General features: G+C 39.5%; 1 protein-coding gene and 1 long non-coding RNA gene across 2 annotated transcripts; one reads left to right on the forward strand and one right to left on the reverse strand.

The window, feature by feature from the left end:
* Positions 1-2131: 2131 nt before the first annotated feature.
* LOC117458398 (uncharacterized) lies at positions 2132-15849 on the forward strand. Its single transcript, XR_004553433.2, has 4 exons — positions 2132-2216; positions 8127-8231; positions 11734-13590; positions 15769-15849. It is a non-coding gene; the product is annotated as an uncharacterized lncRNA (long non-coding RNA).
* On the reverse strand, positions 3053-21790 carry arl10 (ADP-ribosylation factor-like 10). Its single transcript, XM_034098844.2, has 4 exons — positions 21468-21790; positions 15762-15945; positions 8112-8287; positions 3053-4597 (listed from the first exon to the last, which is right to left on the reverse strand). The coding sequence occupies exons 1-4, from the start codon at positions 21603-21605 to the stop codon at positions 4424-4426; spliced, it is 672 nt and encodes a 223-aa protein (XP_033954735.1). The 5' UTR covers positions 21606-21790; the 3' UTR covers positions 3053-4423.
* Positions 21791-22184: the final 394 nt, after the last annotated feature.

The following is a 22184-nucleotide window of genomic DNA, read 5'->3' on the forward strand; positions in this document are numbered from 1 at the left end:
TCCCTGTTTTCTTCCAAACAATGACATGTTTCATGATCCTTAGGCAATGACACACTTACAAATATTCTTGTTGATGGTAAAACTAGCCCCAGTTTAGGAACATCCCCTACCCACAATTCTGCTAAATGTGGGTTCAACAGGGTCAGGGATTCGCCCCCCTGATGTTGCAATGACAAACAGACTCCATTCCTCGAAACACATTTGACATTTAGAGCGACACGGATGCCTAATTATCTGGAACATGTTGTAGCATTATTGCTAATGAGTGAACACTGAAGTTAACAACAGTGGCTAATTGCTATTTCACGTTTTGATGTCAATAATAAACATGGTGGAAGCAGCTAGAGTAAAGTAGAGAGAAAACCCTGCATTTCTTTCTCTGTGATTATCATTTTGTAGGTTGTTTAAAAAGTACATTCTGTCCTGTGTCAGTTAAAACCATCCAATATTTTATTTTGTAATAGGCTTCACAAAGTCACATGGTAAAACAAAGATACATCCTGTGATTTCCTGCTTGTGAACCTTGAGCTCTTACATCTTCACAGTTTTGCGTTATTACAGATGATCTGCTGCACAAGTTAACAGCAAAACAATAGCTAATTGCTGTGTTAACCTTGTCCGCTCTCGTCAATCATTCACAGTGTTGCTGCACAGCACAACGTGTTCGGCCATCAGGTAAACACCCTCTGCATGTTGAGGAGTCAGGGGAGGAAACTCGATCAGTTGGCGCCGACTGGAGTTATGTGAGGAATGAATGCTCAATGTTTCACATCAGCTGTGGCTGTTTTCTGGGATACTGGTTTGAGACTAGTCAAATTAAAGTGGATTTCACTAAAGCTTAATTCACTACAATAGATGTTTCTAAATATCTGAATTCCACAGAGTCTGGCTTATTGTCAAATATTTCAACTAGTCATATCTACTTTAAAAAAGCTTATGTTGAAAGAGGAGCCAAGTCTGACAAATTAACAATTTAGCTCTTTCCTTTTGTTCCACTTTTTGTGCATACTTCCCATATTTCCTTTCTTGCGCTCCGATCAAACAGTCGAACAAAGCACATCCCTTAATGGTGGCCAAGTGGTGTGTCGCTTTAAGCCCAATGAATTGTGGGACAGTCATATCTCTTGCTTTGGTAAAAGATGGTCTAGCATGCCAAAGCAAAGAAGAATTAAATAATTCTTTCTTTTGAATTTGGCAAATTGAAACAGCTCTTGTTATTTATTCCAATATGATACTACTGGGTCATTTCACTCAGTTGTAACCCTTGTGTGGTGTTCGGGTCAAATGGTCCTATTTTAAATTTCCACAAAAAAAAACACAGGACCAGCTGCTGTAAAATGTGAACATAATACAAGGGTTACACTTTCCTCAACTGGAAAGACTAATTGACCGCAGCCCTGGTGTGGTAAGGTACATTATCATGATTCATTTTAAATGTAATTTAAACTCTATTTAAACCTTGAAAATTATTTAGGTTTACTAATATGCAGTGATGTCAAGACACAGAGAAATACACAAAATGAATGTGGAAAATTCTGAGACAAAACAAGTGCCCTATTTTATTTGCACTAAAATGTTCCAATAAACCTGAAGAGCATACGACAGTTAAGGGAGGGATTTGGTAGCTTCCTGTGGTTCAGTCCCGCAGAGATGATATGTAAGCTGGTGAATTATGTATGAATGAAAAGATAAGCATCTGTGCCAGAGAGAACTACTTTGTCAAACAAAGGACCTACAACTATGACATCGCCAGCAGATTTCCATCAGTGCAATGCTTCAAAAATCTGCAGTCTTGAAACATACAGTACATTAAGACAGCAGGCACCCTTTTTATCTAAGATTAATAACTTAAGTCATTAATTATTGTGGCATGAACACTTTGTATCTCCAAAATGACTGATAATATTTTCTCCACCAGCAGAGGAGCATGCTGCCCTTTAAATGTCAACTGCTGACTATAATACAAATGTTCACTTTAATGGGTTTCACCTCACATTATTAGTTATTTAATTTCTAATTCATATAATTTTCTAATTTATTATTTTTTCGAATTCCACGAGATGACGTTGATCTGCAGGCTGTGTATTTTCATGCACGCTGAGTCGTGCGGTCATAGTAACCTGCAGAGTGGATACTGTACCGGTGCCAGAGTGACGTCTCAGCAATAAAACAGCTTCCTGTCCGACCAGCTGTGGAACTTTGGCGACAAAAACAAGGTCAGTCAGCCTATAGAGGCCTTCAGATTTAAATCTGTTTGTGTTTGCATTGAGGTGCTCAGTCAGCAGAGACACAGGGTAGGTTCTGTACGTGTTATCAGGTTGTTTTTCACCCATGTTGTATTTTAGCGGAGAGAGACGAGAACTTGTTTGAGAACACAGTGTGTACATACTGTGTAGATAGGTTGAGTACATAGCTATGTTTTGGCAGGTCTTCTTTTATTCCTTTTATCTGTTTATACTTGTTCTTCCATAATATTCCATGCAAAACCGATCTTGATCTCAATGAGACTTTGAGTTTACAAGATAAAATAGTGGTACCCATTTACTCTTCTATATACGAGACTTTCTTTTTAGATGTACTACTTATATTCAAGCAAAACACATTAAAAGAACGCACCACCATATTTGAATTCAACCCTTTAGATCGAACATTTTATTTGTTTGTGAATTTAAAAATAAAGCAGCATAAAACCAAAGAAAAATAAGCAAGTTATGAATTAAAAATATCTAGAGGTATATGTAAGGAATCCCACCTAAATGAGCATTAGAGGTAAATTCCAATGTTAACCATCAAACAAACTAAATATCATATATATAATAATACAATAATGAAAAAGTAAACGTCATCGAGCCAAACTACAAAATAAATAAAATAATATAGACAGGTTAAGGGTTTGTGTGTTAAACATTGTTGGACACATAATAGACAGTTAAAATACATTAATTCAGTTGTACCACATTACAAATTGTATCCTATACATTCTTTGCCCATATCATTTTTTAACAACTGCAACTAACAAGAGGGAACAACAACACCTAAAGACATTCATGAATCCATATATCAGTTCCATTTATTTAGCACATCAAGTATGACACCGATCTACTAAACTCTCAGTTACTGTGAAACAACATTTCTGCAGAATTACAGTACATTAAGAATAAAACATCACATTCATTAAAAAAATGGTGCGTCATATGCAAACATTGCTGCACACACACAGCATTCAAAATCTGAATCTAGCTAACTCCAGTTCATCTGTACAAGTATCAATAAAGATAAATACGCTTAGATTTGTTATACATTCAAGATCCTGGATCCTGTCTAAGTGTTTTCTAAAGAGTGATCTAACTGTAGAGAATGGGAGTGCACGTTTTTATAAAGACAGAGAGCATAGCCAGGTTACGCGTGTATTAGCTTTAGCCTGGTAAGCTAACATCACTGTTGAAAGCCTGTACAAAAACACAGCTTTTGCTACTAATTTTGAAAGTTTTCTTCTTAAAAACATTGACCTTGTTTGCTTCCAGTCTCTTCTGATACATTTTGAAGTTTAAAGTTATGTATTTGGCTTATACTGTATGTTAGATGGTGTAGTTGGCAGTGTTGTGTTGTTGTTGGGACTGAAAACATAACCAAATCAAATGAAATGCATTCCGATGAAGATAGTGGTAAAAAAGTGTAGATACTTACAGAAGTATAAGAATTTTGACACAAAAAAAAGCCCAATGCTAATGCCCAAAATGTCAGGGCGTCCCTTTACATCTTCACAACATTCAGAGAAGTTTAAGTCTGCAAGTAACTTCTAGTCGATTAATTCACTGAGCTGTTGGAGTCTGAGTCCCCGGGGGCTCCAACTTGGCAACCCACAATATTACCTGTTTTGCTCTGCTGACTTCTGTGCTGTATACACTTTTCATAAAACAGCAAACCAGAAGAAACTGCTTCTACGGACTTGAATTGTTTCAGTTTATATACATATATAATATATAATATATAAACTGAAACAATTCAAGTACAATCGACATGCTTAAGTAAACCTGTGACTTAAGACTAATGCGAAGCCTGACTCATCATCAGCAGGTGGTGAAGTTTTGAGTCACTCCATTAACACACCTTCTTCCTTCTGTCCTCATCCTCTTTGCTACGCACCTCCTCCTCTCCGATGACTAAGATGAATCAAGTTGGAAGAAAATTGTAAGATGAGATGAGCTGAAGAATGTTCTAAAACCAACAAAGTTGCTTTGAAAAGGGGTAGGAGGATAACAAGGGTGAGCTGCAAGGCATTGTGCTCTATCTTCAGTAATTTCATTGCCTCAGTTCCTTTACTATCTCCCCCTCCTCTGCCTCAAATAAACCAGAAAGGTTGCTCTAAGCCATCCCTTTGTTTCCATCCCCTCCTCCCTCATGCTCGCTCATGTGGGTGAGATCAGACGAGCTGGAGCAGCAGGTCCTGGAAGGTGTCCAGGCCCCGGCAGGAGTTCCTCAGGGCCCCGTCAGAGCCCAGCTGTGCAGCCAAGAGGAACAGCCTCCTCTCCTCCGTGATGGAGCTCAGAGACAACGCTTCATGCAGCTCCGACACGCTCACAGCGTTGGGCTTATCCTGACAAGAGAGGGGGGAAACAGTTCAACTCAGTTAGAAAATAAGTCTTATTTTGTCAAGGAAATAAAACAATTTACAATAAATACGTAAAAATATCTATTGAAACGTACACTGTCGAACTGTAAATTCCAGTTACACCATTTCCAACTTGAGCTTGAGCGGATTAAATGTTTGGGGCTTTGTTGCACATTACTTCGTTAGCATAGTTTGGTGGGAGCAACACAAATAACTAATCACATGTGTTAATGAACAAAAGTATTATATTTAGCAACGTTTTGGCCCCATTTGGTGAGAAGGAAATGAGTAGAATGTCCATTAGCTAACCGCATACAGCTAACAGCTAACTTCATGCTAAATAGACAGCTCTTTGTCGCTAAGCAGTTTGTTCTCATTGAGTCTAAGTCCGTTCAAGTCTAACATGTAAATGTTGTTGTGAGGAAAATACATAAGGCATATTACACTTGCAACAAACAAAGGTTTTGCATTTGCCACAAAATATTAAGTCGGTCCAAATAACAGCTTCATACAGAGCCTTTTTTTTGGTGCTAGCGAGGTTAGCTACATACTTATTTGTTTACTGCACAAGAAACAAAAACATATTTTGTAGCCATATTTTTGGTTATAGAAATCCTTCATAATTAATCCTGAATCATTTCCATCTGTTGAGAAGTCAAGCTTAGTGATTCTACCTTTTAATTTTATCCTAGAGAAACCGTCAGCTAAAATAATAGGCAGATAACTACAGGGGTCCCTCAGGGCTCTGTTCTTGGTCCTCTCCTCTTCTCCCTGTACACAAACTCGCTCGGATCTGTCATTAGCCCGCATGGTTTTTCATACCACTGCTACGCTGACGACACCCAATTAATTCTGTCCTTTCCCCGCTCAGAGACCCAGGTCGTCGCACGCATCTCTGCTTGTTTAGCTGACATCTCTCAGTGGATGTCTGATCATCATCTCAAGCTCAACCTTGACAAAACTGAAGTGCTTTTCCTTCCGGGAAAAGATTGTCCCTCTCTTGACCTAACTATCAACATCGGCCCCTCTGTTGTTTCCCCGACTCAGACTGCAAGGAATCTGGGTGTTATCCTAGATAACAACCTGTCGTTTACTGCAAACATCGCTGCTACAACCCGCTGCTGCAGGTACACGCTTTTCAACATCAGGAAGATACGCCCACAGCTGACTCAGAAATCGACGCAGGTTCTAGTCCAGGCTCTCGTCACCTCACGCCTAGACTACTGCAACTCCCTCCTGGCTGGTCTACCTGCATGTGCCATCCGACCTCTGCAGCTCATCCAGAATGCAGCGGCTCGTCTGGTCTTCAACCTTCCAAAATTTTCCCACACCACGCCGCTCCTCCGCTCCCTCCACTGGCTTCCGGTAACTGCTAGAATCCACTTCAAGACACTGGTACTTGCGTACCATGCTGCGAATGGATCTGGCCCTTCCTACATCCAGGACATGGTTAAACCGTACACCCCAGCACGTGCACTCCACTCTGCATCAGCCAAACGACTCGCTGCACCCTCGCTGCGAGGGGGACCCAAGTTCCCATCAGCAAAAACACGTGGGTTTGCTATCCTGGCTCCAAGATGGTGGAATGAGCTCCCCATTGAAATCAGGACCGCAGAAAGCTTACACACCTTCCGGCGCAGACTGAAAACTCATCTCTTTCGACTCCACTTCGAGCGATAGAATGACTAACAAAGAACTGCTAACAGAGCACTTATATACTAATAAAGGACTGGCTTATCTATAGCCAGTTGAGCAGCACTTGAAACGATTGGCTCTTTGAAACCTGATGTTCTTATATGATTCTGTTTTCCTCAAGGTTGTGTCTTCCTGGTCGAATGTACTTATTGTAAGTCGCTTTGGATAAAAGCGTCAGCTAAATGCAATGTAATGTAATGTAATGTAATAAGGAAATAATACTCAATTTGTGCCCTATCTTTCCAATGTTAGCTCTCTCAGTCATGAATAAAATGTGTGTACGTGAAGACAATTAATTGAAGACCTCCATCCTACACTCTTCGACACAAGCCAGGGTCAATGGATGCTCGCCTCGTATCTTTTCACCTCCACATCTCTTACAGTACACTGGTTCTGCCGGAAACATCCTTTGTACTGAACTGAGCGAGTGCTAAGGCTGGGAACAAAGCAGTGTGGTGGGTGAGAGCCAGTATCACTGTCCTCCTACTGAAGACTGTATTTATTTTTCTTCTACCTGCAGCATATGCACCGCAGGAAAAAGGCAGTAATTATTTGTGTTATTGAAAGCTTAATCATTCAGAAAATGGTCAAAGTTAGTGAAACCATGACAGCTTTTTGCTTTTGGGAATTTACACAACACAGATTTATTATTATAGGATTAAACACTTCTTGATTGTTAAACTGATTATATGTTCCCAATACACATGATTTTGGCAAAAACATACAGCCTCCATTTGTAGCTGGTGCAAAAACAACTGAACTGGCCATGTTCTAACAAACTGAGGCTTTGTTTTAGCCACATTTCCTCCAATATAATGTATAATGGTTTGGTTAAAACTGGCTACTTTCGATGTAAAGAAATCACAAAAATAAACAGAAAACAGCTAAATGTGTGTGTATTTTTGGATTAAGTTCAAGCTACCCTGAACCAACAATTTTGCATTCATCTTAACTGAAATGACTTCAGTTAAGATTAAGGCAATTTATTTTATATTCCTTTTTTGCAAATATGAAAGTATAGCAGCAGTGCTCTGAAACTAGATGAGACAAAATATTCCTGCTTCTTGAAGGCTCACGTATAATTCCACAAGTGCTGTGCAGGGTGAAGAAATTGAGCCGAGGAGGAAATGTAGAAATGGTTATTTCACGATTGTGATGGATCATCTGCCGGGTAAATGAAATGGAACAACGTGTACCTGCTTGCTCCAACACTTTCATCTCTATTATGTGCACTTTTTGACCTTTTGGTTTTTCCTTATATTTCTGTATCATTTTGACCAGTTTTTCCAAGGGTTTTCTACCAGAACACCACACTTTTTCATCTATAGAATAAGAAAAGTACCTGCGTTATGAATGTTACTGTTTCCTTATCCCATTTTCTTTATCAATATTGTGCTCCATTCACAAGAAAATCCAAACTATTTTTTTAACAAGAAAACAATGCATTACTGAATCTTTGCTATACACTTTAGCTGTAAACCTTTACATGCATGCTGTACCACTTAAGATTTTTGGATATAAATGGGCATGGCAGCATTAGTTTCTGTTAATTACACTGTGAAAATCAATTGGCAACATCTCAAACCTTGATTGTGTTATGTTATTCATCGGGGACTAGATAACTATAAACATCACGTCTGCATTTTCAATAACATTGCAATCTAATGCAGTGCAGTCCTTAGCATTTGCACACGATGGATTTTTTACCTGATTATTGTTTGATTTCCGCAGAGAAAGAAATTAATGGAAGACACAACAACAATAAGGTTAGCTTTATTGTAAGCTGTCATATAAATGACTGTACCTGTTTGTTTCCCAGGACAACCACAGGCAGGTGGGGCTCCACCCTCAGCAGGCGGTGCAGCTCAGCTTTAGCCAGCGGGAGGCGGGTCCTGTCGGAGGAGTCCACCACGTACACCAGAACGTGAGTCTTCCTCAGATACTCCGACCAGTACCGCCGCAGGTCCTCCCCGCCACCGACTAGCGGAGAAAACATGAATTTAGCGTTACATAGACTTTGAGATCTGAATTCCAACACTTTAACATTTTCTTTAGAAACTGAAATGAACTTTATTTATTTTGACAATCCACAACACTGATAGTTTCACTGTGATCACATTCCTTTCCTTTATGCAACATAAAGAGGCAAAGATCAACAGCAGCATTACTTTCGTCATGTTTTAAACATGGGCTGTTACTATATGAGAGGGTTTTGGAGGTACTTGTAGCATGATTTAACAACTAATTATCCGTCCTGCTCTCTTGACTAATGGTGGACTGGGTCACTTGAATGACTGATTGCTGATTGATTTATTATGATTGGGTAAAATGGCATCATAGAAGGTCCAATCTCACCCAGGAAAAAAGCATGTCACTGCATTCTGCAGCCCTTCACAGCCAGCACACAGTCACTGGACTCAGAAGAGTCTGTTACCAGCTTCAATGGTGGGGAAAGTTTAATATTAAGTGAAGGCATTAACTCCCACATTCCTGCTGTGCAGCAGAACTGACCTGAGGCTATAATGACCAGAGGCGCTCTGCGGCCAAACGAATTGCTGCTCACACAGAACGACTTCAAGTTGTCACCACCTCCGAGTTCAGCACAGCAAGAATTCATTAGTGCTGGACTTAATGGAGAATGTTGCTAGGAAACTGGTAATGATGTACCTGTAGGCCATGTGATGCGGCAGCAGTGAATGCATTCGGTACAGAGGGTGTAGCTGACGCCTAGCAGTATGAGCAGATTGTGTTTTAGTCAGAGAAAGCTCAGCAGGACGTTGCCCTATTAAACACACACACACACACACACACACACACACACACACACACACACACACACACACACACACACACACACACACACACACACACACACACACACACACACACACACACACACAGCGACATTGAGTCACAGGGTGTGAATGATGTCAATGTGTGTTTATATTTAACTCAGTTGTAGGCCTGAGGGCAAAACTACCTCAGCAATGTTTTCAATGGAGCTTGTGGCTGAATTTACATTAAAGGTCCCATGTCATGCTTTTCCGGTTATTACCCGTCCCCTTGTGTGTTTATTATGAAGGTTTTTTCTGCATGTAAACGGTGTGCAGAGTCACAAACCCTCAAAGTACACCCTGTAGCGAGTAAAACTCTAACACAGAAAATACCTGAAAATGCTGCCCCAGAACGCCTCGTTGGAGATTTCTCTTTTTCTTCCTGGGTACAGTGACGTGCCCATACCCAAATGGACCCATTGGTCTAAATGGACCAATCCGCAGAGCCGTTACGTTAAGTCTTTGGACCAATCCGCAGACTTCCTCACACACACACACTCAATCTTTTCTCAGCTGCAGCTCCGGTGATTTCTCCTCCCTGAGACGGCGGGACGCGGCGAGGCTGTGAGTCGGTGTGTGAGCACACACACAAATTCCCAGCCAGGTTGCGGGTGTGTGTGTGTTCGGGCTGGGTTTCGCTGTGTCTCGCTGTCTCACAGACGGCCACTAGGCTCATAGGGAGGGGGGGGCAGGAGCTCCAACAAGCCGTTTAGGACAGAGCGTGAATGCACATACATATACCCAGAGATGCTGTATGAGAAACCAATGTGATTTTGAAAAATTGCACAATATTTATCTATATTAGTAGACCTCAACAATGGAATTATGATCAGTAGAAATGGCCATGACATGGGACCTTTAACTGGGCTGTTTTTACACAGAGTTTGAAGACAAAGTTCAACTAAGTTTGACTTTGACCCCCAACTATGCTGACTCCCAAGACATGTATCCAATGACATTCCTGTGTTGTGTCAAAGTCGGTTTCAACATTGATTTGTGGTTCCCCTAGCCCTATTTGTAAACCTGACCCTCCATATGTTATCCAAACAAAAACTTTAGTGGGGAAATACAAACTGTCTTTTCTTTTACTTGTTGACTGGAAATGGTTTGCATATTTTGATCTAACTAGAGAGTTGGAGTAAAAATAACATTTAAATCATTTAATTTATAGATTTTGTGTAGGTGAAAAGTATATAAAAGAACAGTGTTGAGGTCATCTTTAGAGTTAAAACTGATCGTTTCCTTATTTAATAAAAACTGGCAACCCGACTAGTGTATACTTTAGTATGAAGAAGTGTCTGATTCAAGGCAAGTTTGTGAGCTTGAGTTGAAGAAGTTCCTCAAATGAAGCAAGAAGCAGACTAGTACATCATGTACTAACACTGTGCTAAAGAGGGAAGGTACACATTTGGGCATGAATGCACAGTTTGCATAAATGTAAAAGTAACTTCTTCCTGGTACTGTTTTTCAGTTCCCTTTAGCACAAACCACCTGAGGCTAAAAAGCCTCAAACGACTCCTAACTAATCTGATCTGCATCTTTTCAGTCAGAGAAATGGGTAACACTTTACGGTAAGGGTACATGAATCATCATGAATTCATGCATGACTTAATGCATGAAAAAGCATGAATTAATTCATGTAGTACTCATGTAGTACTTCATGAACTATCAGTAATGTACAGGTATTAATGGTATCTCATGCATGACTTAATGCAGGAACAATACCTTAAGTAATGCATCAACTAAGGTATCTCAATCATCATGACTTCTGAGTTATTAATGATGTTCATGTCTTCCTCATATAGATCTGCAGTTAAAGTGTCAGGCCAAAAAAACGGACCAGTCACAGCAATTCCAAGTGTTGTAAATCATGAGTAACTAAGCATGACTTTGTCATTACTTCATCATGTTTGTGCCCCTTCAAATAAAGTGGTGACCCGGTCGGTCGGTCGGTCCGTCACAGCAGTGCATGTAGTCTGTTGAATTCAAAGTGTTGACTCCAACCCTGTTCAGTGTGTTGACCATTAATCATATGTTTATCAGTGTAAACGATGGAACAGGTCACCACTTTATTTGAAGGGGCACAAACATGATGAAGTAATGACAAAGTCATGCTTAGTTACTCATGATTTACAACACTTGGAATTGCTGTGACTGGTCCGTTTTTTTGGCCTGACACTTTAACTGCAGATCTATATGAGGAAGACATGAACATCATTAATAACTCAGAAGTCATGATGATTGAGATACCTTAGTTGATGCATTACTTAAGGTATTGTTCCTGCATTAAGTCATGCATGAGATACCATTAATACCTGTACATTACTGATAGTTCATGAAGTACTACATGAGTACTACATGAATTAATTCATGCTTTTTCATGCATTAAGTCATGCATGAATTCATGATGATTCATGTACCCTTACCGTAAAGTGTTACCGAGAAATGTGTGTCCCTGTGCACTGTGCCGCTCCTGATGCGTGTGTGTGAGCTGTCAACATGCCTCTGCATCAATGTCACCTAGACAAAGACTCCTAACATTTACTGCGCCTGAAGTGAGTGGGCGTTGACATGTATTCCTCTTACTTTCAGAGATGAGAAAAGGATTGTCGTCGCCCACCGATCTCTGTGTTCAGATCATGAATAAATCAGCCGCTGAGCGTGACACATTCCTCCAAACTCATCCACGGAAACTCATTGTGAGACCGCTGCAACCCAGAGTCCCGCACTCAGACAACCTCAATGAGGAGCAAAGTGATTTATGTTTAGTGCAGCGCTGTGGCTTCAGTGGGATGCTAATTAGCAGGATTTATGAGTGAGTATGTAAATACAATCTAACTGGACTCGCCTGCCTTTCTCTGAGACCCACACTCATTGTATTTGAGTGAAATGTCTGTAACAACAAGGTCACAGATTTCATGATACTTTAACCCTGAACAGAAACCTCAGTCGCTGAACAAATAAGGACAATGATTAAGTGTCAGAGATAGTATCTGTGTTGTGAATGACTCATGCAGTGAGCTTTCTGGGAGGAGATGGAAATCAGCTGATGAATGAACTTCATTATCCTTCATGTTCTTTCCAGATTTCCGATAAAATGTACTAAGCTGTTTAACTTACTTACCAAAATGTGAAGCTGCTTTAATCCTGGTTTTGTTTATAACAATGTTTTGAATGACAATGTGAAAGGAGTTGAAGTTTTTATAGGGTTAAGATATGATCTTAATAGTATAATAGTATAATCTTAATAGTCTATGGACTGTATATATAAATGGACGTAGAAATGGACGTTAAGATCATGAAAGAATAGAAAGGTGCAGGAATTATTTACGTTTTTTTGTAGGCCCCCTTGCGAGTTAGCTTTGCAAGGGTTCCTTTGAACAAATCTTTTGGGATTTCTTTTTGGATTGTAGCAGAAAATAAACTTAAGTAGCATATTGAAAGCATTTTGTATTATTTTTTTTAATCGTAAATGAAATCGGCAGAAGTCAAAAGCTAACGTTAGTAAAAAAACAAACGTTGCATGATTCATGTAACCACCGCTAAGCTAAACGCAGGTTATGGTGACGTTTAGTTGTCAAATATAGCCACCTAGCAACCACCGTTTTTATGATACTGTACATGGAAGCTTTGGACATTCACTACAGACCTTACGCATCTCATTAATAACCCATAAAAAACGATCAAAACCAGGACAAGCTAACAGAAAGTGCCAAAATGCACAGTCTTTCATTATTAAAAGTAATAGCTACAGGAATTAGCTAAAAGGCAGCATGTGTTAGCAACATTTGGCAAACATCTAAACACCCTTTTATGTTTTTATGATAACATAACTGTCAGTACAAGCTAATGCTAACATTAGCATGCTAACTCCTCCACATTCTCATCAGCAGCGTGGTTATTTATATCAAAGGTTTTTGATGCACTTCCTCAGGCTCTTATCCCCCACATACACATCTCTTTGGTGTTGTTTGATGAAGAGCAAGTGTAATGAAACAAATGGCCAACTGTATTACATGGAGCTTTCCAATTCTCGACTGTTTGATAAAAGATAAATGGCTTTTGGCTTCCTCAGCAGAGGCGGCGCTAGGGGGTGGCTACTTGTTTTCTGAAAAGCCCCGGATGTTTCACTTAAATTTAAAAAAAAAAAAAATTAAAATATTTTTTTTTTTTGAAAATGTCTCGGGAGTAATGTGCAGTACCGGAGTCCACCAGAGAGGCAGCCGCTGCGGGACATTAGCCTGCGTACTGCGTAGCCTTCCCTGCCCTGAAGAAGAAGTGATCCTTCCTAGTGCCTGACGAGTTTTAAGCTAATAGCCTATAAAGTTATGGATATTAGAAAGTTATTTTCATCGAAGCAGGCCCCACAAGCTGCAGCAGCAGCAGCAGCAGCAGTATCAGCAGCTGACAACAATGTCATCACCAGCAGTGAAGAAATGGATGTTTCAGGTTTGTGAATCTAATGGTGATATCTGCACTCTGGCTGACTGAGTAAGAAGTGAAAAAGAGTGATGTACTGTAACGTTAATCTTATAGCTAGTAAATATGGAGTAACCAAGGCAAGGCAAGTTTATTTATATAGCACCTTTCAACACAAGGCAATTCAAGGTGCTTTACAAAAATGAAAGACATTCAGACAAAGGCATTTAAAAACAGTAAAAGATAATAAAAGAAACATTAAAATAAAAAATACATGAATAAAAAGTTACAGTGCAGTTTAAGATATGAATAGTTCACACAGAAGTTCCACTTTACTGATGAACACAACAGCTCAGTTTAAATTAAAAGCAGTGACAAAAAGATAAACCACACTAAGTCAATACCCTTATATGTTAGTATGTATACAGAACATGACTACAAATTATCCTAAGATGTAACGTTAACCCTTCATACCTCAGTCTACTTTTAAGACACTAAAATAACGTATTCCAATTTTTATTTTGTTTTCGCGCATGGAATTATACCGGCTCTCGTTTCAGTACACATAACAACGGAACCATAGCAACGGAACTGACAGGCAACACTCTGAATCCGATTGGCTGTGACTGCATCCACTCAGAGTGCCCGATTCAGAAACGTGACTCTTACACTCTTTACGTCACAAACAAAGATGGTGGATGAGAATAGATCTATAAAACGATAAGCAATGCGCAGTGGATCGGAAGAGGACGGTGTGTCGGCGTTGTTCGATAGCGGTGCGGTATGCTAATGGGAACACACGCCAAACATGCTAAATCACATCAGAAGGCATCACCCAGATTTTCCAATCACCGGAGCCCGGCAAAAGACAACAGCAGTTCAACAGCTGATCCCCGCTGTTTTTAAGAAGCCAATAGACATGAGAGCCGAGAGACCAAAATAAATAACGGAAGCTTTTGGCATATGTTTTTCAACGACTTTGCGCTCTTGAAACACTTTCTTATTATTTATGATGTAAGACATTCTTTTTAGTTTTACAGCTTGATGAAACCTTTTAGTTTGACATCAGCCATTATAGATAATATGGCCATCTGAGTGTGTGTGGTACGGTTTGTGGTTTGTTTTTAACTGTTTAATACAGTTAATTATTCAAAATGTCAGAGTTCCTTATTTTTAAACTGAAACTTGCACTACTGTTCAAAAGTAAATAACAACAAACCTGGAATTATGCATTTGGGACTTTTTTTTGCTTTTTTGTTGTTGTACCGAACCGTGACCCCCAAACCGAGGTACGAACCGAACCGTGACTTCTGTGAACCGTTACACCCCTAGTCCCCGGTGTTCCAGGGAACTCACTAAGTGTCAGAAAACACAACCCTCTCTCTTTTCCTCCATACCCAAATCTCTAAAAACGGGGCTGCAACGGATCTGATACAGACTGATCTTGAATTATTTTCTACGTCACAGAAGTGGTGCTCCGCTTATTGGTCAATTCTCCACCTATCAGGGGAATGTGGGGTTGGGCCACGGCCGGCCATTGCGCTGGAGACGCTGTAGTACATATGCCAGGCCTGTAAGTGGCGCTGTAGTCTGCCACAAAAGCAGCGAAGAAGACTTCCCGCGCATGGTTGCCCTTCTGTTTATACTCTGCTCTGGCTCTTCTTCTCCCTCCCCGAGGCAAGCGTTTGCTCCCGCTGCTGTAATTCAATGCAATCCCTCCCTCGCTGTAATTCTCTCTGGTAGTCCACCAGCAGATGACAAACACCCTCCTCTCCTCCCCCTCGCGAAATGAGGCATGGCTAAAATGCAGGATCTGTTTGGTATTTTGAAAGAAAAACTATTTATATACTTTATATAGGTATGGCCCTACAATATATTGTTCAAATATAGCATGATATGTCCCCTTTAAGGTATTATTAAGGTAGGGTTAATGTTGCTCTCAAAGTGCACCAGATTGATGCTTTTAACTTCAATATTTAAAAAAAATTCTTCCCGAGGGGAGCATGCCCCCGGACCCCCCTAGAGGAGGTGACGACCCCCCTAAAGGATGTTTGGTCCACCCCCCACTTGTAAAAAAAATAGCACTTTACCCCTGCACCCCCGCCCAACAACTCCTGGGCTAAGCCCCGGATCTCCTACAATCCTAAATCCGCCTCTGTTCCTCAGAAGTGTTTGCTTTTGAGGGATAAAAACAGTCTTACTCTCCAGGAAGTCGAGCTGGCAGGCGGGGGCGTTGAGGCTCATGAAGTTGAAGCCGCGGGTGGGCCGGCAGCGACCCCTCTTATCCGCTGCCTCCCCGGGGGTCAAACCCTGCAGCATGCTGCTCTTCCCGGCCCCGTCCAGACCCAGGACCAGGACCTGACGCTTCCCACGCTCCTCCTCCTCCTGCAGGTACAGCACACACCATCAGACACATTTAGACTGTCAATAAATACATCAATTATTCAGCACTGCATGACGAACGAGGAGAGGGGAGAAAGGCTAGTGTGCCTTCTGTGGCCCCAAACTGTGGGACATTGGATCTTAGAACAACCAACTCCATTGTAATTGTTTTAAAGTAAATTAAAGACACTATCCTTTTAATTTGGGGTAATTTTAGTGGTATCACTGTTCATGTTTAATTGTTTTATGGTTATGTGATCTAACTCTTTCTGTTTGTTTTTTTATAACTTGTTTATATCTTGTTTACTCATTGTTATTTTTATGTATATTGTATTGCTCTGTAAAGTACTTTGAGCTGTATCTTGCATGGAAGGTGCTATATAAATACAGTTGTATTATTATTATAGATAGAAAGATAGATAGATACTTTATTTATCCCAAATTGGGAAATTATTTTTGTCACAGCAGCAATGTGTATAAGCATGATAACATTTAAATAAAAACAATAACCAGCAGCATATATACCACAAATAATACAAATTAATAATAATAATAATAATAGATTTAATTTGTTAGCGCTTTTACAGGTGCTCAAAGACGCTTTACAGATATAGTGAATATGAAATGTTCTTGATGAATTAGAATGTTCTAGAAATCTACAGCAACAACAATATAGACATATATTACAGTGGCAGAAATACATATACATCTATAAACTACAAATGATTTGTAGTTATAATGACTAGTGCAAGTACTATGCTGACACCTAGGATTGTCTGAAATCAACAGGTGGCTTTGTGGAATGCAACACACCCTGATTTATGTAACCTTTGCTTCAGAGAAATTGTTATAGAGCTTCTGTATTTCCTGACATTTTATATATTGTAAAATGTAATGTCCGATAATGAAACTATAAATTAAATTATTCTGAAGTTGGCCAAGGATATACAATGATTAGAGCTATCTTTTTCTGACCATATCAAAAATGAAGTACGTCGTTTTTATGAATGATAGGCTCAAACAGTAAAAAAAAAACTTACGGGTGTGGAATTTTACATATAAATTATACTTTACATTAAATCCCTTGCCAAACCAGTTCAGACAATGCTGCTTTGAAGCCTATCTCCACCAGGGAAATATCTGATTGTATAACAGCTTTTCACACCATCTGTTATCTTTTAACTTCATGATTTGCACTTCTGCAGACTGGATCATCATTATGTATGAAACGAAATGCATCAGACGTGTGGGAATTTCACCATTGGTGTGCAAAAGACACTTCAAAATGTTCAGTCATTTGAATTGGCGTCTGCAAACCTCAAGAGGTATAAGTGAAAGACATCTCAAAGCAGCAGCATGATAACCCTTCTATTGGAGCGTCCTTAGGTCGGATTAGAGAGGACGTACAGAGCAGAGTGTAATTGTCTTCGAGCTGACTGTATCTGCAGAAGTGGTTGATCTCAGTAAAGGTTGGCTGCTTTTTCAAAACCTCCCCTCTCTCTTTGCACCTGAGACTCCACAACCCCTCTGAAATCCTGCACACGCCATTCATCTCCTCTTCAGAAGTCACACAAGGTTAGACGTTATTTATTATGTACGCTGCGGCTCTGTGGAGTTTAATTAGCAATTCATATCAGCCTTTTTCACGCCGGGATACTGTTTTTAGTTTTCTCATTAAAACATCAGACTTAACTTTGTTGATGGATGAGGAGGGTAGATCCAAAGCATAACCTCAGAATAAGCTCTAATTCAATTCGACATAAATCGACTTATAAGCGACCCTGTAATTAAGTCAGAAGGAGGTTAGATGAAGCAATAAAGATAGTTTTGGTAATGAATTGTGCAGCTGGGTTAAAATAGCCTCGGATCAACATGGCGGATCTGTAGCTTGCCTCCATATATTTCTATGTTATGCAGTCTACTGGGAGACAAACCGGCATGGACTTTGTGCAAACTTATCTAATTTTGCATATTTGCTTTCCGATTTTTTTTTCAAATTTCCTTTATCTCCTGCTCCCTTCATCAGTTCAAATACTTCACAGACTTTTTATTTTATATTTCAACCTTAGTTCTGCCAGTTTCTCCACATTTCTGATGAAAAGAGAATGATACTGCATTAATTTCTCTTTGTTTTTTTGTGCCACAGGGAGGAAAAAGAACGGCTGCAGATCTGCACTGCTTAGTTTCTGACAGGGATTTAACGTCTTGCCCAAGGACACTACAGCAGAGCAGACTCTCGGCAACACATGGGCTTTATCAAGTCAGCTCGCCTGTAGCGCTCAATAGACTTCATAGAAATGCATTTCAAAGAGGATAGACGTGATGGAAGCTTTTATCCTTTAACACACATATCATCAGTCCTTCATGTTCAACTTTCGAGCAGTTATTCTGTGTTCTTTTTTTCTTGATTAGTGAATTAATACATTACCCTGCATGCCTTTAAACCTCTACAAGGTAACAAGCAAGAAATAAATACATCTATTTGCTTAGATTAGCATAAAGACATGAGGCAGGGGCAAATAGCTAGACAAGTATTACGGTACGGTATTGACCATAACCGTTATATTTAAAGATGTTATGTTGATATTTACTTTTAATACTAGTTGAACATTACATTTTTATATTTGTATGTGTTTTTATTTTTTTTATATGTTTCTAGTTATTGTGCTTTTTATCATGTTTTTAATTATTGTTTTATTATTGTACTCCCATTGTTTTATTTAATATTGTAGTTATTGCCTGTACAGCACTTTGGTCAACTGAAGGTTGTTTTAAATGTGCTATATAAATAAATAAAGATTGAGATTGAGATATCATGTTAATAATACACAAATGATATTATCTTGTAAATATTGTAATGCCCCTAACATCATTTTCTTTCTATTTACAGTTTGTCGCTAATTCTCCAAAAATGTACATTTCACAGTCGTGGGACGAACATAGGATTTCGTATAGTATTCTGATAGAAGCTGCTCTGTTTTTCGCAGTGTAAAGTATCACCTCTCCTCTCCTGAATGTTAATGTTTAATTTCATTAGACTGTTTTAGTATTTCATGATCTTAGTGTGTGGGAGGTGGTTCTTTGTGTCCTCACTGCCGTAGACCAAAAGCAAAAAGAAGAGCTAATATTATGCAAGGTTATACATTTAAGCTGTGCTCTAGTGGCCCCTTCTCCACAATGATGCCAAATCATCCACAATGGAGCATGAGTCTGCAGAAATAACAGTCTGAATGGACTGAGACATTAAAGGCCTGTGGCTGGTGGTACAGTTATTCGGCAGCTCAATCTGTTTCCACTCTCTCAGAGATTGTTTGTCGCTGTGTAAATGAGCATGTGTCGGCCTCCCACCTGCTGAGACTCCCCAAGGTCACAAACACGCCGTTAGTCAACTCCCCTGCTTTCTGAGGCCGAAGACGTGATTACAATGCATCATGGTACAATTTGGCTCCCAAAGGAATGAAAACATTTGCGTGCCCTTTTTGCAGCGGGCTGCTGGCAGACACTGACAACATTATCCTCTGAAGACAGAGTGAGCCAGATAAAGCTGAGCTTATTACAGGCTGCTGCCGCTGCCACTGATTGAATCTGGAAAACAAGATTAGACGCATGCAAATAGATTTTATTAAGATTTCCAGGCTGCTGTTGAATTGCTCCATTGAAGAGTCATTTATTAAGACCCTCAGTCCCACCGGCTGTTTCGTTTCTGTCGGCAGGAAACACACTACAGTTATATTGGCATCAACTACATGATGTGGAACTGACGTACACATCTGGGCACTTCAAACACAGTGCATGATAATATGGCCTCAGCTTATCTACACAATGAGTGATCTGTTGGATTTGGGGAGGAAATAAATATCCCGCATTTTAGGGATGTAATAAAATATAGATACAAAATCGTATCACTCTATTCGTTTTTATGAAACTGAATTGATTCTAATGTAATTCATAACTTACAGGCAAAGATAAGTGTAGCACTATGATGATGGATGTTGAATGCAAAAGCAGATCCCACTGTTGTGATTACATAACAAAGTCACTTTTTTGTACTCTGATTACATGCATATGGAGGTCTTTTGTTTTATATCTAAAATGTGTTTTTGAATATACACTTTGAATATTGCTTAATATATCACAATATATTGAATTATAACTGCTGTATACTTATATGAATCATATTGCCAGATTCTTGCCTGTGGCAGCCCTAGCCTTGGGCTACATCTTCATCATCTTCATATTCCCCTCATCATCTTCATCATCTTCATATTCCCCTCATCATCTTCATCGTCATCACTATGGCACTACCTCATCTTTTAATGAACTTCATTTTCATCTTTTCACTCACCTATGTTATCGCCATCTTCCTCGGCTTCTACTGCTTCTCATTTCCATCCACCTCTTCTTCTTCATCATCATCATCATCATCATCATCATCATCATCATCATCATCATCATCCTCTTTTAAAGTAGTTTCACCACCAAGATGAATTATGTTCAAAATCACCTCATCATCATTACCACTACACTCATTTATTAAGAGAGAATCATCTTCTCCACTAACCTCACAATTGTAATATGTTTGACTTGTGTTACCACAATCAAATCCACCATCATCATCATCATCATCTTCATCACACCTTTCACAAGTCAGTAATACATGAGCAGCATCATCTTTCTCTTCTTCATCATCATCATCATTCTCATTTTTCCCTTTTAATAGTTTGTTGTATTTTTTTAATTTTTTTTAATATTGTCCCCCTCAACACCTTCCTCATCACCACTACTGCCATGTATTCACTAAACATCTCCCCCTCATCATCCTCACCACCATCTCAATTATCTCCATAATAATTCAGCAGTGTTTTCTTAAGTCAGTGTAAAACCACCTTCCCCTCAAAGTAAAATGAACACTTAAACTGCATAACAAATGAAAAAAATAGTATTATCACTCTGTGTCATATGTTTGACTTTTGTTACAGTTATACATGAGCAGCGTCATCATTCTCTTTTTTTGTTCTACCTATTGTCCCCCTTATAATCATCTTCATCATCACCATCACTGGCATGTATTCACTAAGCATAATTTCCCCCTCTTCTTCTTCACCATCACCATCATATCCATACGAATTCTGCAGTGTTATCTTTAGTCAGTATGTGAGAACATATTTTTCACTAACCTCATAATGTAAATGTTTTTAACTAGTGCATCATCACCATCAAGTCTATCATCATCATCAAGTCCATCTTCATCACACCATTCACAAGTCAGTTATTATATGAGCAGCATCACCTTTCTTTTCGTCTCAAAATCATCTTCATCCTCACCACTCTTTTAGTGCAAATACATCGATATTGTCTTGCCAGCATTACTTTAATTTAATTGGAAATGCATCATCATTCTCATCTAATTTATAACCAGAATTCTGCAGCTTTGTCTTTAGTCAGATGTTATATCAGTCTAACATAGTTAAATAGTTGAATGAACACCCAAACAACATGAATGAACACAATGAATATTATCACACCTCTTTGATGGTGCAGTACTCCGCCTGTGGTGACCATATTCGCCTCTTGTAGAAGAAGTTCAGGGCGATGAACAGAGCTGATCCCAGAGCAGCCACGGCGGCGGTCAGGGCGATGGAGATGTGCCGGAGGAGAACCATATGTGGAGCGGACCGACCGGAGAACGGACTCGGGGAAAAGCTTCCTTCACACGGACTGTGCTGAGCCTGACTGTCGCTTTCTATTCGTCCTCTTTCTGTTCTCTCTCTGCTGTCGCTGCTCTCTCTACATGTGACCAAAGCTCGCTCTATTTGTTTTGGTTTCGAGACGCGCAAGAAAATGGAAAGGAATGCTGCGTTCAAGTGCAGCTTGTAAACTACGCCTACTTTTGACCTGCGGCTTTTGCAATTTGAATGACACAGTAATTACCAGTGGTGGAAGAAGTAGCTAATCCAATTATTTACTTAAGTAAAAGTACAAACACTAGGGTCTTTAAAAAGTGAATTACAAGTTAAAGTCCTGAATTAAAAATGTTACTTAAGCAGAAGTAGCCTACAGAAGTATTATCAGCAAAATGTACTTCAAGTATCAAAAGTAAAAGTTGTCAGAATGCATAATGGCTTCTTTTTTTTTTTTTACAATATTAGCATGTAGGCCTATGCTAATATTGTAAATAATATATACATTATTCTGGATATAAGTTTATCCTCTGTTTATAACTAACAAATACATTTAGGAGC

This window comes from Pseudochaenichthys georgianus, chromosome 14, assembly GCF_902827115.2.
Source record: "Pseudochaenichthys georgianus chromosome 14, fPseGeo1.2, whole genome shotgun sequence".
NCBI classification, from domain to species: domain Eukaryota; kingdom Metazoa; phylum Chordata; class Actinopteri; order Perciformes; family Channichthyidae; genus Pseudochaenichthys; species Pseudochaenichthys georgianus.

What these genes read in the sequence shown, in the direction of transcription:
- arl10 (XM_034098844.2), bottom strand. Translation starts at nt 21,605, where the DNA reads ATGGTTCTCCTCCGGCACATCTCCATCGCCCTGACCGCCGCCGTGGCT. An exon ending in AGTACTGCACCATCAAAGAG is followed by an intron (nt 15,946 to 21,467) that starts GTGTGATAATAT and finishes CTGTACCTGCAG; the next exon opens with GAGGAGGAGGAGCGTGGGAA. An exon ending in TTGTCCTGGGAAACAAACAG is followed by an intron (nt 4,598 to 8,111) that starts GTACAGTCATTT and finishes CTCTCTTGTCAG; the next exon opens with GATAAGCCCAACGCTGTGAG.